This window comes from Lycium barbarum, chromosome 1 (assembly GCF_019175385.1).
Source record: "Lycium barbarum isolate Lr01 chromosome 1, ASM1917538v2, whole genome shotgun sequence".
NCBI classification, from domain to species: Eukaryota; Viridiplantae; Streptophyta; class Magnoliopsida; order Solanales; family Solanaceae; genus Lycium; species Lycium barbarum.
Window position 1 is genome coordinate 139,571,503 of NC_083337.1, and position 17,674 is coordinate 139,589,176.

General features: G+C 37.4%; 2 protein-coding genes across 2 annotated transcripts; both read left to right on the forward strand.

The window, feature by feature from the left end:
* The first annotated feature begins 8,840 nt into the window (after nucleotides 1-8,840).
* On the forward strand, nucleotides 8,841-15,738 carry LOC132615015 (uncharacterized). Its single transcript, XM_060329572.1, has 5 exons — nucleotides 8,841-8,927; nucleotides 9,115-9,187; nucleotides 14,137-14,529; nucleotides 14,571-15,107; nucleotides 15,194-15,738. The coding sequence occupies exons 1-5, from the start codon at nucleotides 8,841-8,843 to the stop codon at nucleotides 15,736-15,738; spliced, it is 1,635 nt and encodes a 544-aa protein (XP_060185555.1).
* On the forward strand, nucleotides 13,613-17,260 carry LOC132639844 (uncharacterized). The gene is made up of 3 exons (XM_060356242.1): nucleotides 13,613-13,791; nucleotides 14,137-16,427; nucleotides 16,705-17,260. Exons 2-3 carry the CDS (start codon nucleotides 15,778-15,780, stop codon nucleotides 16,715-16,717), a joined length of 663 nt encoding a protein of 220 aa, XP_060212225.1. The 5' UTR covers nucleotides 13,613-13,791; nucleotides 14,137-15,777; the 3' UTR covers nucleotides 16,718-17,260.
* The last annotated feature ends 414 nt before the right edge of the window (nucleotides 17,261-17,674 follow it).

Below are 17,674 nucleotides of genomic sequence, written 5' to 3' on the forward strand. Positions count from 1 at the left end.
CACATATCCCCAACGGGACATCAGGTCAGCGTGGTTTCATTTACATAAAAAGGAAAGGGATATTCCTCTTAATTGAAAGCAGTAAAGGGATACTTAGATTTTTCTACCTAACCAATGCTAGGCAATTTTTCATTGTCTTCTCATCTTCATCTTCTATCCTTGTCTTCCTGCGACAATCCAAATGTGGCCCTAATTCAGGAGGCATTCTAATTCCAGCTTGAAATCCACACATTCTTCAATGTCATGGCTAGGGCGACCATGGTGAAATACGCAAACCTTTTCTCTTGGAGGTTCTGGGCGAATCTAATAGGTTTGCGGCACTGCTCTTATCTTTTTGACACTACACAGTAGGGAGTGAATCCTGGCATATGACTCCTCAAATTTGGAGAAGTCAATTCTCCGGAACCTAACCCTCGATATCTTTTCTGGATGATTTCTCCCTTGGTCATGGGTCAAGAAAGAGTGGGTCCCCCATAGTTGGCTAATTCTCCCTTGGTCAATCCATTAGACCTACTTTCTTTCCAGCGCTCCACGCTCATTGGCTGTATGCCTCGACTGACTTCGGTGGTAGAGGCATTTCTTGTTGATCATGGAAGGAGCACACGGTGGAAACAGATTTGGGCTTTACGCGTACACTCCAAAACTCCTCAAAGTCTCTAAGAGTTCTCGTTTAGACATTTCTACTGGTGTACCCCAATTGTGCGATCTTGTGCCCTTGAGAACAATTGTGCATGAAACGGAGGTTCCTCGAGTTGAGATTCGCGCGGGTCCCCATAAACTTCCTGCTTCAAATTGGGGAATAAACAATTCGTCGTCTCCATAGGGTATAGGCTCAAGCCTTTTTTGTTGACTGAGTGGGATGTAGCTCCCAAGTGGTGCTTCCGGCACTTTTCCCTATTTTACCCGATTGGCAGGGTGTTGCTTAGTTAGTTCCTCAATATAAGCTAGGAGAGTTTCAACTTCTTGAATCTTCTCATTGGCTGCCCTAGTGGTCTGGAAACATGACCAGTTTAAACAAGAGTAAGACAATATCAAATCAGTTTTAACAAGCTCTTAAGTTCTCAGATTTTTCAAATTATCTTCAACAGGATTTTGGGAAACTAATCTAGACAGTTTACAAATCACAAACAAAGTCCAAGATAAAAGTCCAATTCTTAACTCATTTCTCAGAAATTCAAAGTGTTTGACAGGTTAAAAATGATGCACACATAGAGTCTCCAAACAAGCCAAAAAAGCACCCAAGAGTGACAAGTCCTGTGAGGTGTTCAGAGATCTTTAAATGAAGCTTCAAATCCCAACTTGTTTTCACATTGTCTTGTTAAACTAGTGCGAGCAAATAACAATTACACACATAGTCTTAGAGGTAAGTTTCAGATAAAAGCATTTACACAGATTTCAAGTAGTTTAAAATATGGGTCAAGTGAATGAAGACAGTGATTTCAAATGTAAAGCTATACCTAAATGATCATGGAGGGGTTATACTCAAGAACACAGCAGTATCCATCAACAAAAAAGGGACAAAATTATAACAGTTTCACATTCATTTCCCTAACCAGTTAAGTATGTCAATTCAAACAAGATTCAGAGAGGATTCCTAGAAATATTATTGAAGTCTAATGTAGAATCATCTATCAGTCAAGAATAGGAGTAACAGCCAGGTTAAAACTCAAGCAATTGCAGTTTCAGCTTTCCAAAAATATTTACAGTCTTCTTTTCAAACTCCTATAATCAATTTTCCAGAAAACAGGTTCCCAATCCTTATACTTAACACCTTTTCAATCATATTTCAGACAAATTTCCAAATTTTAAAGGTCACAAAGACAGCCAAAATGGAAAGGGGTAAGATGGGCAAACAAGCAAGTAGTTCAATCCAGTTTACACAAAGTCACATAATCTCTTCTTTCATGTAGATCAGTTTTGAATTTTAAAAATCCAATACACTCTTATAAATACGTGTATTACTAAGTAAAATAATTGTTTAGCCTAATTAAAAGTTAAAACTCGCAAATCCAAAATATTAGCTTTAAAACAAGCCTAATATTGACATAAATCCGGGCATTATTTTAAATATGAAAAAAAATGCGGTAAAAAATGAGCCGTAATTCATACGTCGTTTAAATTAACAATTTTTTTGGACTGGACCGAGCAGGATGAAAGCAAATAGCTCGTATTTCTTGTAATTGTCAGTTTTTTTTTTCAGGAAATAATAACTAAACGTCATTTTTGTAATTTTCTCAGGATTTTTGAAATTCGAATTTTTAAAGGGTACATCCTTACTCCGTCTTTGGCCCGAAAAATTTAAAAATTAAAATAATACGCATCTTATGAGGTGAAAATTAGGTGTCAACAACAGGGTAGAGGTCCAATTGGACAGCTGCTCGCTCAGATCTACGTCTCTAATGGTGGGCGTTTCTTCATACTCTTTTAAGATGACTGAACAATCTTCTTCTTGGAATAGCATCCCTATCCCTTTTTCAATGTCAGCATCGTTCGGCATAGGCATTCGGCTAGGAAATGACTGGTACAGTTTGGGACTGGATTTGCGGAGACCTGCGACCTCTTGCCTCTTTTTGGTAGATATCTCATCTTTAGTTGGGACATATCCCAATCTGAAACGAAAATTGTCTTAGGGAAAGGGAATTGGCTCAGTGATGCCATGAAAAATTCTTTCCCGGACCTTTCCCAAGCTCAAACCCGTTCAAGAGCATAGTCGAAGCAATCATCTTATATACTGCCGGCGTGGGGGTCTTGGGGTTTTCTATTTTTTGGGCAGCCTTTCTAAGTTCCATTACATGGAAATCTGTTCCTTTGGGTGCCGCTTTAATGACAGGCACGAAATTTTCCGAATAATTATGCATGCTTGCCTCTCCATGGATTATCACTTCTTGTTCACCCCAGATGAATTTCAAAGACTGGTGAAGTGAAGATGGTACTGCTATTTCCATGTGGATTCGTGGCCTCCCTAAGAGTAGATTGTAGTTGGTAGATATTTCCATAACCTGAAACTCGGTAGTGATCTTTGCTGGACCTATTTGAATGTCCAGGTCCACTGCTCCGGTGGCATCACATCGGCCTCCGTCAAATACTCTTATATTAGTGTGGCTCTAACGAACCTTCCCAAGGTCATATCCCAGCTGAGTTAGGGTAGACTCGAGACAAATATTGAGTCCCGCTCCATTGTCGATCAGCACGCGAGTCACTACTTTCTTGCGGCACATGACAGTGATGTGTAGTGCTTTGTTGTGATCGGCGCCTTTTTTTGGAAATTCTTTTTCCATGAAGGTAATTTGGTGTTCCTTTATAACATGGGCTACCATTTCGGCCAGATTTTCACTACTCGTCCCAGCTGGGATATGGGCTTCCTCTAACACCTTTATTAGAGCTGAGCGATGCTGGGGTAAACATTGTAAAAGTGCCAACACCGAAATTTGGGCCGGTGTTTTCTTTAGGTGCTCAATAATGGAGTATTCTTTGGGCTGCATCCGGCTACAGAAATCTTCAGCTTCACCTTTAGTGATCGCCATTTTCTTATTTTCTTCTCTTTGAGGTGCCCTTGGGCTAGATCTTCTGGGGTATAGCACCTTCCCGATCTTGGAATTTCGTGGGCAGCAGCGACTTGGATCACAAATTATTTTCGAGGCAGTGCAGGGGTTTCTTAGGCCACATGTGCAACAATTAGCACAGGGATCAATACTTTGAATTGTGGGAGTTCTAGTAGAGAAAGCGACTCCACTGTGCGCTCAAGTTCTTTCATGGATTTATAGATTATGGGCCTGCCTGTGACCCAGTTCTCTTCCTTTTCGATCATATGAATCACGTTGTTGCCATGGTTTGGCAGGGGGATGGTGTTCACATTTGGAGGAGCTGTTTGGAGTACAATCTCTTTCCGATCAATCGTGTCTTGTATCTTATACTTGGGATTGATGCAATCCTTAGTACTGTGTCCTATGCCATTAGAATGGTAGGCACATGTTTGTTCAGCTCGGTAGAACCGGTTCTTTGGGTCAACGACCTTTGGGGGAAGCGTTTGGATCATTCCGGCCGCGCTCAATCTTTTGAACAGACCAGTCTGTGATTCCATTAACCGAGTGAACACGCGGGCAAGCTTCTTTTTGAAGTTCTGACATGGTGCATTATAAGTGTTTGGTGGTGGCTGATTTTGGTAGGTATTAGGTTGGTTATTTTTTGGAGGACGGTAAGTGGGTGGGGGAGTCTGATAATTTGGTTGTGGAGCTTGGTAATTCAGGGGAGGTGATTGGAAGGTATTTTGTTTGGTTTGGTAATTTGGGGGTGGTGATTGGAAGGTCGGCTACACGTAATATACGGGCACCGCATTGTAAGGAGCAGTTATGTAAGTGTTTGGGGGAGGTGAAGCATATGCTTTCATTGGGAATGCTTCCCTTGTTTTGGGTTTTGGGATAGAAGTGTGGGATATGCTTACCACGTCTTCCTTCTTCTTCTTTATAAACCCGGTTGATCTTGACCCAGCGGACTTTCCGGTCATACTTATGATTCGGTCTATTTTGGGACCATCTTCTATGGTTTCTCCCATTTGGACTAGTTCGGAGAATGGTCTTCCGGCCATTGAAAGCATCCTGTCATAGAAATTTGTTTCTTGTGAATGGATGAAGAACCACACCAGTTCATTCTCTCCCATTGGAGGTTGTACCTGGGCAGCTTCTGTTCTCCACCTACCTGTATACTCATAGAAGTTCTCAGTGGATTTCTATTTGACCTTTTCTAATACATATCCGGTACCATTTCCATGTTAAACGAAATCTTTCTACAAAAGGCCGCAACCATGTCTTCCCATGTAATCCAACGACGTATGTTGCGCCGTGAACCATTCTGAGGCCTCCCCGGTTAAACTTCGGCTAAACAGCCTCATGATGAGTGCTTGCTTGTCTCGGACTCCGACTAATTGGTCACAGTAGGCCTGTAGATGCGCTTTCGGATTACCCGCCCCATTAATACAGCTCAAAACGTGGCACCTTGAAGCCTTCGGGTAAATTCAAATTTGGATGCATACACAAGTCGTCCTAACTTAGGCCCGTGCCTGTGTGAGCGATTTTCATTTTTCGCTTCAGCATTGCGGTCATCTTACGCTCGAGCTTCTCTTCTCGTTTTTCCTGCTCGGCCTTCCATGATTTTTCCATCTCCTCGTAGTGATCAATTTCTTGATCGGGTGAAAAAGTGCCTGGGGTGACAAGTGTGTGAAAGGAAACAACAGGGAGAGTTCGGTGAGTAGGGGTGGTTTTGGCGGTTGGTAGCGAGATGGTGCTTGGTTGTATGGTGATGTCGAGATGGGTGTTTTGTGGTGCTCGGTAAGAGGGGATAGAGTGAGCGGTTTCGGGAATTTAAGTAGTGTTAAGTAGTGTTGGAGTATGGTAAGAAGTACCAATGTGACCCTCGTGAATTGGGGTGAATGATATGATAGTCAAAGTTGACTGGGTGGGAAAATGATCAGGTAATGGTGAATTCAGAGATGGAAAAAACGGTGGAGGTCTTCTTTCTTCAGTAGGGGCCTCTCGGGCAGCATTAGCAGCTTTGTTTCGCGCCACTTCCTCTTGAAGATGGGCAATTTTCTCAAACATCATTTTCATGACGTCTTCAGTAAGTGATGACTCAGGCAGTTCATGCAGAGGCGATTATCTGAAAGCAATGTCAGAAGGGGTAGTTTCATTCTCTGATGTACCAGTCATCGTTTCTTTGCCTTTATCATGTCGGGATAGGGATGCTATTGCAGCTTTGGATCTTGTGAAGTATGCCAGTGAGAACACGAATCAACCTCTCCTTCTAGAAGAAAAGAATAACTCAAAGTTAAACAAAGTTAGTTTCGTTAGGTAATAGAAAGATAATCAAGATATCACAAGCAGATGGAAGTTAAAAACACTTATCACATAAATAATCATAGGTTTGATTTAAATGCTCAATTGATCTCTTATACCGGGACTTGGGTACTTAGGCTTTGTTAAGTGAGGAAAATATAATATTTATCATATATAAGGACCGAGTCTTACGTAGAGCCTACGTATCGCTCTGCAGGAAATCAGGCCCTTCCGTAGTTCGGTTTACATAAGATAAGACCCACTACCTTAAAACCTACCTGTGACCAAGCCCAATAGGGGCTTCCTGCATATCCCTCCTTGAGATATCAGGTCGGCGCAATTCCGTTTACACAAAAATGGGTGGGACAAATCCGTATTAAGTACAAAAAATGGGATCTCCTAAAACTACCCAAAAGGTGACCTTTCTTTTGAGGTCAAAACAGATTGTTTGTCTGTTCAACCCTTTCCCGGCCCTAAAGCTCCTAAATCCTAATACTGAGGCGGGAGCACCAACCAAATGGCGCCTTTGTGGATCAGGTTCTCCACCTCAAACTTGAATGCGTCGCATTCTTCTATATTGTGCGCCAAATCTCCAGAATGGTACAAACACATTTTGCGGCGGCCAACTCCTTCAGTTTGAGCTCCTCTGGTTCTGACTGGATAATCTTCTCGATGCTGACAAATTCTGAAAGATGCTAGCCTAAGAGTCCTTAAATACCGTAAAGTTGATGTGGCGTGATTTTATGCCACAATCGATGCTTTTTAACTATAAGTTTTACTTGTTTTTAAGCAAGTCTATGTCATTTTACGTAGTTTTTGTCATGTTTCAGGTAATACGAGGTCCCTAGAGCCTAAGTGTGGAAAACAAGCAAAAAAGTTGCAAAACTGGAATTAACTGGAAGTTCTGGAAAAGAGCCGTGGAAAAATACTCTACGCGATCGCGCAGAGTACCCACGCGATCGCGCCCACGCGGGAATTGTACTCCACGCGATCGCGCTGGAATGTAACGCGATCGCGCCTACGCGCGCTGTTAATTCCACGCGGTCGCGCAGGAGCTACACGCGATCGCGATTAAGGGAGCAGGGGAAGCTGACGTCATCCAGGCGATCGCGCATACACATGGCGCGATCGCGATGAAGGATTTTCGGCAATTTTCAACCAGAACCTGGGATTTGACGATTTCTTCCATTCCAGTTCCTATAAATAGAAAATGAGGGCAAAACATCAGTATCTTTTGGCAGCTCCCACAAGTTGGAAGCTAGGGTTCCTACACAAATTGTTCTTTCTTCTTTTTAATCCTTGTTGATGGAAATCTCTTGGTGACAATTAAGATTGACACTCTTGTTGTGCTTATTTATTCATTTGCATTGTTCTTAATCAAGTAGGTTTTTGCTATTTTAATTATTCTTGTTCATGAATGTTTTCAAGGGATTAGCTAACCTTTGAACTCGCCCATTTACTTTGTTTGAAACTCGGAAGAGGAAAAACGGAGTTGGGATAGGATAATTAACATGAATTTGGGGCGTTAACCCTCATCTAATGGAAGTTGACCTAGGAATAGGCAATACCACTTGTAGCCATATTCGGGTGTTCTTAATGCTCCTAATTGCTTGAGGGATCTTCAATTGGGTAGTCTAGTTAATCTTCGGAAGAAGTTAATTTAGAGTCATTATCCGAGGCTAAATAACATACACTTGCTATTATTTACAATTCGTGAAATAGATTGGATCGTTACTTGAGAAGTAGTTTCCCTCCTTCCATTCTTGTTGCCATTGATCAATTTACTTGCTTTCTAGATTAGAATTTATATTTCCGTATTTTATCAAAACCTTATAAAAAACCACCATTGATGCGTTCGGGCATAGCTATTGTTAGTGATAATTCCTAATCTGCTTAAATCACCTACATATTGTTCTCTGTGGGATTCGACCCCGACTCATAGTTGGGTAAATTATATTTGCATACGACCGTGCCCACTCTAATTAATAGGGTGGATTTGGACGTTATCAAAAGTCATAACGCCAAATATGAGTGTTCAACGTAATCCCTTTGGTTGGGGAGATGTTATCGTGGACCAAAAGTGATTGTGGGCTCCACATCTTGGTAATGCCTGATTATTTCGATCCTAACAAGTGGCATCAGAGCCAATGGTTAGCAGGTTGAATACAGGTTCAAGACCTGTTCAAATCAAGCAGTAACCAAGTTTATGATAATGAAGATATTGTCCTGCTACATGTGGAGACAATTTTCAATCATATTTTCAACAGTCATGCTGCTACATATTTTTAAAACAAAAATAATTTTTAACTCATGCTTAACGCATGAGCTCCAATTTTCAACTCATGCTTACTTTTAACGTATGAGCTCAAATTTTCAACCCTTGCTTACTTTAAACGCTTGGGCCAATTTCAACCCATGTTCACTTTTAACGCATGGGATCCACTTTCAACCTGTGCTCATTTTTAACGCACAAGGCACAAATTTTTAACCCATGTCTATTTTTAATCATAGCAAGCAGCAGTGATGAAGATTATGTGAAGAAGACGGATCAACTTTTGTAAAGAAAATACAGGCCAAAAGGGGAGATTTGTTAGGGCTTTGCCTTGATTTTCTTACCATATTTGGATTTTTTCTTTTCTTGAAGGAAGAGCAAAGAAGTTTCCATATTTGGTTTTACATTTTCCAAAAGCAAAATTTTAATATTTCATATTTGGGTAATCTCTTTCTTAAAGAAAAATATTTTGGACATCTATAAATTGAAGAATCCTTCTCATACAATATAACACAATAGCATCCATAATGTAGTCCTTTAGAGAGTTTTGCTTAGGGGGAGATTTTTCTCTTAATAGTTTTATGCTTTTACATTAGTTTTTCATATGTAGATCAATTAATCAAACAATATTAGAATATTATGCCTCTTTTAGTATGTTTTTCTTTGTTCTCTGATTTATCGTCGTTCAAAGTTTGCAATTATTAGCTTTCGTATGACGCCCTGATTATTTCAATCCCAACATGAGGAAGCTGCTGCAACAGATTCCTCAATTGTTGGAGAAAATCAAAACAGTTGTTGCGGTTGTTGCTGAGGAAGCTGTTGCAACTGTTTGATTTTCTCCAACAACTGAGGGATCTGTTGCAACAACTTCCTCAACTATTGCAACATGTTCATCAGTTGTTGCAATAACTTCAATACTGTTGTACTTGTTTGATCAATTGTTTAAGTTTTTTTTTCTTATTTACTTTGAATGATGCACAAAATTGATGATTTTTATTTGTTTCTTGTGTGCAGATAAAATGGCGCCAACCAAAAGAAAAGATCAGAAATAAACTACGACATCAAATAGATATAGTAAAAGAGCTAAGTGAAAACGCCATTAGATGACCTTGCTGAACAGGCAACAATATTTTCGAAACAGCAAATGAATCTCCAAGTCATAGTCAACATGATATATAAGCTTCAGAACAAAATGGGAGCTCAAAGACCAAAGAAGCCTTTCAATCCAAGTAGAAGAAGAAAAAGAAGTAGGAATAGGATCTGAAGATGGCGAGGATGGAGATGATAATGATGATACACATTTTAGTGAGCTTCATACCCAAGAAGGAGATGAAGATGAAGATGATAATACTACATCAATCTAAAAGTCAACGATCGGCAGTGAACAAAAAAACAAGCAGTTATATGATCAGAATGTCGAGTTTTCTACTGCTGAGTCATCCAATATTGTTTTTGTCAATTTGTTTGATTTATGTTATTGTTAAACAGTATTATGAATTGGATGTATTTTATGTTCAATATATATTCTCTATGTTCATTATATATTGTCTATATTTAGTAGATATTTCCAGCAAATATTAGATTTAAACAGTTGTTGCAATAATTTAGCAAATGTTGCAACAAGTCACAGAACTGCTGCAACAACTTAGGAATTATTGAAAATTGTTCCAACAAATCATATGAATTGTTGAAACAACCGAGAAATTGTTTAAGTTTTGATCCAACAAGTCACATTAATTGTTGTAACAATTATGTGACTTGTTGGAATAGTTTCGAACAAGAATAGCTTCAAACAAGTCATAGAGTTGTTGCATCTTCTGATAGAACTATTGGAATTATTTCCAACAAGTCACATATTTGTTGCAACAATTGCTCGATTGATCATCTATTATGATCAAATTACTATCTTAATGACACAAAATCTATAATTATTATTTAAGAAAATCATTAAATCACTCTATTGATCATTCAATTATGGTTGACTACACATATAATTACTCGATTGATCATCTATTATGATCAAATTACTATCTTATAAATTACTATCTTATTGATTAAGAATAACATTAAATATAGCTATTGGTCATTAAAAATCATTGAATCACTCCATTGATCATTAAATATGGTTGAATCTAATAATTCATTTATTGAATCACTCTATTGATCATTTGATTAAAGTTGTCTACACATACAATTGCTCGATTGATAATCCATTATGACCAAATTACTATATTATTGATTAAGAATATCATTAAATACAACTATTGGTCACTAATAATCATTGAATCACTTCGTTGATAGTTAAATCACCCTACTGATCATTCGATTAAGGTTGACTACACGTACAATTGCTTGATTGATCGTCTATTATGATCAAATTAGTATCTTATTGTTTAAGAATAACATTAAATATAACTATTATTCATTAAAAATCTTTGAATCATTTCATTAATCATTAAATATGGTTGAATCTAGTAATTCATTCATTGAATCACCCTATCAATCATTTGATTAAGGTTGTCTACGCGTACAAGTGCTCAATTGGTCGTCTATTATGATCAAATTACTCTCTTATTGATTAAGAATATCATTAAACATAGTTTTTGATCATTAGAAATCATTGAATCACTTCGTTGATCATTAAATATGATTGAATTTAGTAATTTAATCAATTAAATCACCCTATTGATCATTTGCTTAAGGATGACTACACATATAATTGCTTGATTGATCATCTTTATGATCAAATTACTATCTTATTGATTAAGTATATCATTAAATATAGCTATTGGTCATCAAATATAGTTGAATCTAGTAATTCATCGTCAAATATCATTGGATCACCCTATTAATAATTAGATTAATGTTGACTACACTTAGATAATTCCGCGACTCCAGGCCTCCTCTTTGTCTAGCTTCTTTGCCGTTTTAATGGCTACATATGGAGGAGATATTTTTCACTTTAAAATCTACAGAGGAACTTCTCAAAATTCTTCAGAAGGCACAGGACTAATTGTTTAGCAGTTGTTCCAACTTCTTTATTAGTTGTTGCAATAATTTTAGAAGTTTTTATACAACACCTTTAGCAGTTGTTGCAACAACTGTAATTGCTACGATATTTGTTGGAAAAAACTTCAGCTTTGCCCAGATAAAAAATTGATTAAAAAAAACACTGTCCACTTACAAAAAATCACCTTTGAAGTAATGCCCGGTGATACACGAATGAAATTCAGTCCAAAAAATATGTAAAGAAGAAGAAGAAGAAGGAGGAGGAGGAGGAGGAGCTTCGGGTCATTTGTGCATTTGCAATTTTGTGCTTTTTTTTTCCTTTTTAGTTGGTGATACACGAATGAAATTCAGTCCAAAAAAATATGTAAATTGGGTGAATTCATTTTTTTTCTTCCACCAATTTTCTAAAATGAAGAAGAAGCAAGGGGGAAGAAGAAGAGGAAGAAGAAGCAAGGGGGAAGAAGAAGAAGAAGAAGAAGAAGAAGAAGAAGGAGGAGAAGAAGCAGGAGGAGGAGCTTTGGGTCGTTTGTGCATTTGCAATTTTGTGTGTGTGTTTTTTTTTTCCTTTTTAGTTAATTTAAGGTTTTATATAACTTGGGTCAAAGTTTAAAAAAAAAATTGAGGGATTTTCCGAAAATGGGTCAAACCTTATTAATCACTAACCCAAATTTTCTCACCCCTACTCAATAAAAATAACTTAAGTCACTCCAACTTAAATTTGAAACTTTTTGTCATCCTTAATTAATTCTCCCTAGGTGCTCTTTAGGTGTAATTTTTTTTTATTTTGTTGTAATGGTAATAGTTACAATTATTATCAAAAAATGAATAATTAGACACTCTTCTTTAGGTAAAGGTTGAACCCATTGGGAGCCCCTTGTGGTCTGCAAGATATTTCACTTAAACACCTCAAATACGTCTTGTTTCATTTAGACACCTAAACTTGAGTTAAAATGTGTTATTGAACACTTTTGTTGATGTTGCATTATGCGAATAGTTCACCTTTTTGTGGAGCGCGAAAAAGAATATTTTTTTAGTTTTTATTTTATTTTTTCTTTCTCCTTCATCTTCTTCCTCCCTCCCTCCTACCACTTTCTTCACCATATCCACCCTTTTTCTTCATCTACTCTCTCACTACTACCACCGGAACCACCACGTCTCCGTCATTTCCTTATTCACCCACCACAAGAACCACAATATCTCCACCTTTCTAATCCATTTGTAACAACAGATACATAAAATAAATCTGGGTCTAAAATTATTTTGGTGGAACTTCATTTTTTTCGTTTGAGCATAACTTAAAGAAGCAAAACGAAAACAAGGGGTGTGGTGGAGAAAAACAGGGCACATTTTTGCAGACAAAAGACCCAATCGGGTTAAACCCATCAATATATTCAAGAAAATATAAAGAAATACAGTTAAGAAAACACATAATTTCACCTTTCTAGAAATCAAAATCAAAATCAACTGAAGGAACCATCAGAATCACTGTTTTGTCACTCTGGATTGAAGAAATTGAGATAAAAATTTGAAGACTCCATTAAAGCTCATTTGAAAACGAGAAAATATATATAATTAATGGAAAGATTTCTCTAGCTTAGATTTCATAAAATGGAATAGATTGGAAGTTGTGTAAGTAGCGGTTACGGGGGATGAATGGAGATTAAAGAAAAAGGGAGGTGGGTGGGGACGATGGCCGGCATCAATGGTGGTTCTGCTAGTCAAGGAGTGGATGAGGACGGGGCTTAGAAAATAAGATTTTTAATTAACTAAAATAGTTTTAAAATAATTGTTCTACTCGTGTTTTATTTTTTAATAATTATTTTGGATATATACGCCACATGTACTAATTTAATTTGTCAATTTGCCACGTCATTAGCAAGTGTGTTACACACACATTACATATTTGGTTGATTGTGCAAAAGTGTCTAAATGAAATATCAAGCTCCATCTTAGGTGTCTAACTGGAACAAGGCGTATTTGAGGTGTCTAAGTGAAAGATCTTGCAAATCACAAGAGGCCCCCGACGGGTTCAGCCTTAGATAAATACTCCATATTATTTCTAACAATTTAATTTGTGTAGACATGTGTGGAATGTTTGCATGATCAAATCAGTAATAATCACAGTTGAGTTCAGAACTGGAAAAGGGCGCTGGAGTACGGCCAGATAAAGCTGATTGATTATTGAGAAGAATTTAAGTTATATATACATTGATCGATTGTGTTAAATCTTTTTTAAGCTAGTATTAGTGAATTTTAACATATAGATACATAGCAGCATGGGCAGATGAAGCTTTACATAATCGAGTTCATTCGAACTCATTACTTTTGACACGCAATATAAATTTATGTGTAAAAATTCATTAATTAATATTGCAACAAATAGTAAAATATGAACGGGTGAAAATCATTCCCCCCCAACCACCCACCCACGCGAACTTTGCCTTAAAAAATCAAAACACCTCCCCCCAGTAGACATCTTCCCCCTTTTTACCAATATCCAGTCACTGACCGTAGCTTTAAAATATTAACCAATCACTAGAAGGGCAAAACGTAATTTCCTTTGTCTTCCAATTTAGTGGGTTGCCCCAATTAATTAATATTACCCTTCAAATTTTACAGCACAATTTCTTGTTGTTCAGAGAAGAATGATCAATAACCTACCTTCACCCGCGCAAAGTGAAGGTACGCAATCTCGACAAGCTTCACTCTTTTGCCTCCAGCTATTTTGTCATTGTGTTTTGCCTTTTCGATTACCAACTATTTTGTCATTGTGTTCTGGAGCATGAATACTACATATTTTATATGATTTTGTATTTTGCTAGTTATTTTCTGGAGCATGACTACTACGTCTTTTGTATTTTGAAAGTGACATATTAATTAAGTGTACTTAAAAAATTGTTTTCGGATTTCCTAGTTTTGCACAATGTAGGAGCTTTCCTTTTTATCATAGACATAATTTTTTATTTTATTTTTTTGCCTTAAAAGATACACCAAACTTACACTTAATCTAAATTGGTGTTATTTCAGGGATGTTATTCACATTATCGTTACATTGTCCTGATAAGTGCTATCAAGTCTTTCATGTGGATGATAATTGTTATGGGATTTTGTATTTGCTAGAAGATGCTCATAATGCTTTAACAGGAGGTCCTTCTACTTGGTTGGAAAAAACTACTTGTTTAGAAGCTATTCATCCGAATACTGGTGTTATAATAAAACTGGATAATGATGCTGATTTAAACATGTTGTTTAATATGTACAAGGATTTGGGAAAGGGTGAGGTTCACATAAATTTGACTATAATGAATGAAATCCTTGATGAAGCTGAGGGTGAAATTTTACAGTGGACCGACGATGAAGAAGATGAAAATATGATTGAGAATATGGAGGCTCACTCAGATGACCAAAATATCGATGATGGTTATCTGATTATGAATCTGATGAAAATGGAGTATTTGAAGGTGTTAGTGATGATGATGAAGCAATTGATCACCCAATGGAAAAGGTAAGTGACAAAATGCAAGGTGAGGTTTTCAAATATATCTATGATGAGAAACTGAAGAAAGAGATAGTTGTACTTAAAGTGGGGCAAATATTTAATAATGTCACTCATTTTAGAGAAGTTATGGAAGAATTTGTCCGCCAAGAGGGTTTTCCTATTGAAAAGCTAAAGAATGAGAAGAGAAGGTTTATTGCTATTTGTAAAGATAGAGGATGTGATTGGAAGATTCGTGCTTCCCCTTACAGCGATGGCATAACTTACAAGATTAAAAAATTAAGCGGTCCACACACATGCCTCCAAGATATGAAAGGTCATGGAGCAACTTCAAGATGGATTGCGAAACAATTTGAGTCAGATTTCAGAGCCGATTATGATTTGTCTGCGGATAAACTTTATGTTTCATTGAAAGAGAAATTCGGCCTCGATTTTAGTAGTCAAAAGTTGTTAAGGGCAATAAGGATTCAAAGAAAAATAGTTGTTGGAGATCATGAAAAGAGTTATATGCCAAAATACCACAATACATAGCTATTCTAAAAGACACCAATGAAGGTGTTATGATCAAGTTAAAGTGTATTGGCTTAGATATACTGAATCCCGGGTGCAATCCAATCCTTGAACACTTTTACATTAGCTTTGAGGCACAAGGTTATGGTTTTGTTAATGGTTGTAGGCGCTTTATTGGTGGTATTGATGCTTGTTTTTTGAAGGGCCCCTTTAAAGGACAATTACTTGTTGCCGTTTCACTTGACGCAAATTCAGGTATTTTTCCTTTAGCAGTCATGATTGCTAATAGGGAAGACAGGCCGACATGGGAGTATTTTCTTGATTGCTTGTCCAATTCTGTTGGAGCTATTGGAGGCATCACATTTATGAGTGACAGGCAAAAAGGGCTCAAGAATGCCGTGAAAAAAGTTTTTCCCATGGAAAATCATAGATTTTGTGCAAGACACCTTTATAACAATTTTAAGGTAAAAAATCCTGGTCCAAAGTTAAAACAACTTTTTTGGGCAGCAGTTAAGGCCTATAATGAGCAAGACTTTTTGCAAGTTATGGATGAGATGAAAGAAATAAGCAGATCTGCTTATAATTGGTTGTTGTATGACTGCAAAGAACCACTTGGGAGTTAATTTGATGAACATGTAAGAAACGATCATGTGACGAATAACATGACCGAGTCTTTCAATGCTTTTGTGGTGAAAGTTAGAGAAAAGCCAGTTTTTACTTTGTTGGAATGGATTAGAAGGAAAACTATGACTAGATTTCAACAAAGATATGAAAAAGCCGTTGCTCTAGCAACTCCAATTCCATCAAAAGCGAGAGAAAGAATTAATCGAAATCAGAAGGAGGGGAGGAAGCTGCTTTGTTTCAGAGGTAGTGATCACTTGTTTGAAGTAAATGACTCAAAAAACTATGTGGTGAATTTACAGGAAATGTCTTGTCAATGTAGAGAATGGCAAATTAGTGGAGTGCCGTGCAAACATGCACTATGTTGCATGACTCATATTAGAGATGATCCTACCAGATTTGTTCATCCTCTACTCACTAGAGATTTTTATGTGAAGTCTTATTCTAAGACAATCAATCCGGCTCCAGATGAGAGCAAATGGCCAGCTGTAGATCACCCTGTTGTGTGTCCTCGTGAAGATATAGAGAAGCAGAGAGGTAGAAAACCAAAGAAAATAAAAAGAGAATTGGATGAACAACCAGCCAAGAAGAGATCAGTTCATTGCACTTGCACAATATGTCATCAAATTGGACATAATAGTAGAACGTGTGGAAAGAAACAATCAACTACAAATGAGGGTGGACTGCATCAGTAAGTTCATTACTTTATCACTTTCCTAACTTTGAGTTCTTAAACTGAATAATAAGTATTTCATGTTATTAAATTTACAGGTTTCATTCAATTGACTGGGATGAACATATGGCTAGCTTATTGATTATACTGAAAACATTATCACTTTTTTTGAAATTTTTTCAGTCATTTGAACTACTGTTTTTGCAATTCAGTTTTAGTTTTATGGATGTACATCTTGTTTTCATGGATGAATTGAGCATAAACATTGTTTGCTAAAAACATATTGATGCTACAGGAACAGCATATGATTTTGAGAATTGAAACACTTAATGTTTGAGATTGGGAATGTCCGAGACAGCTTAAGGTTAATGCCGGACTTCCAAAGGAGGGAAATGGCTGCAAATTTGGCAATGAAAATGGCTGCCATGTTTGGTGATAGCAGTGGAGATGAAGGAGGATTTGATTGATAGAAGCCGGATAAAGTTCACTGATCACATATGCCCCTCAGTTTCACTTCTTGTGGAGCTGTTCATAAACTAAAGGAATCTGATAAGCGCGTTGTGCATTCGTGTTTAAGTGAGATCGACGAGCTAGCTGTTTATCAAAGAGATCTGCTATAAAAAATCACAGCTTTAATTTTGTGTGTTTATGATCCTAGCAGGTGATTGGAAAGGGTAGAAATGTTTTAGCTTGTTCAGGCTTCTATAGTAGTTCTTTAGATTTTCCTACCAGAAGTGATTTGTGTATTATTAGCAAGAGTAATATATTATGTTATGAGAATCAGCTATGTTCTCTTGTTGACACACGCAAGAGGAAACAGAGCGGTTAGTTTCATGAGAAAAAAAAATGGTGTTCCCAGTAACAACAGCCTGCAATGGTATCTTGACCAAATCCTCCCCTTAATCGTAATAGACAAGCATTAGAAGGAAAAAAAGAATAAACCTACTTAATCTAAGAACAAAGTGAACCTGAGTGTTTGGTGATGTGCTGAAGAACACGACGCACTTTGGCAGAGAGATTGCACTGTGAATTTTTAAGGGTAATATTAATTAATTAGGGCAGCCCAAAGGAAATTACGTTTTGCCCTTCTTGTGATTGGTCAATATTTAAAGCTACTAGTCAGTGACTAGATATTAGTAAAAGTGGGGGAAGATGTTTATTGTTGAAAGTTGGGAGGGAGTTTGATTTTTAAGACAAAGTTCGGGGGTGAGGGGGGGGGGGGGGGGAGGAAATGATTTTCACCCAATACAAACCCATAGCTACAT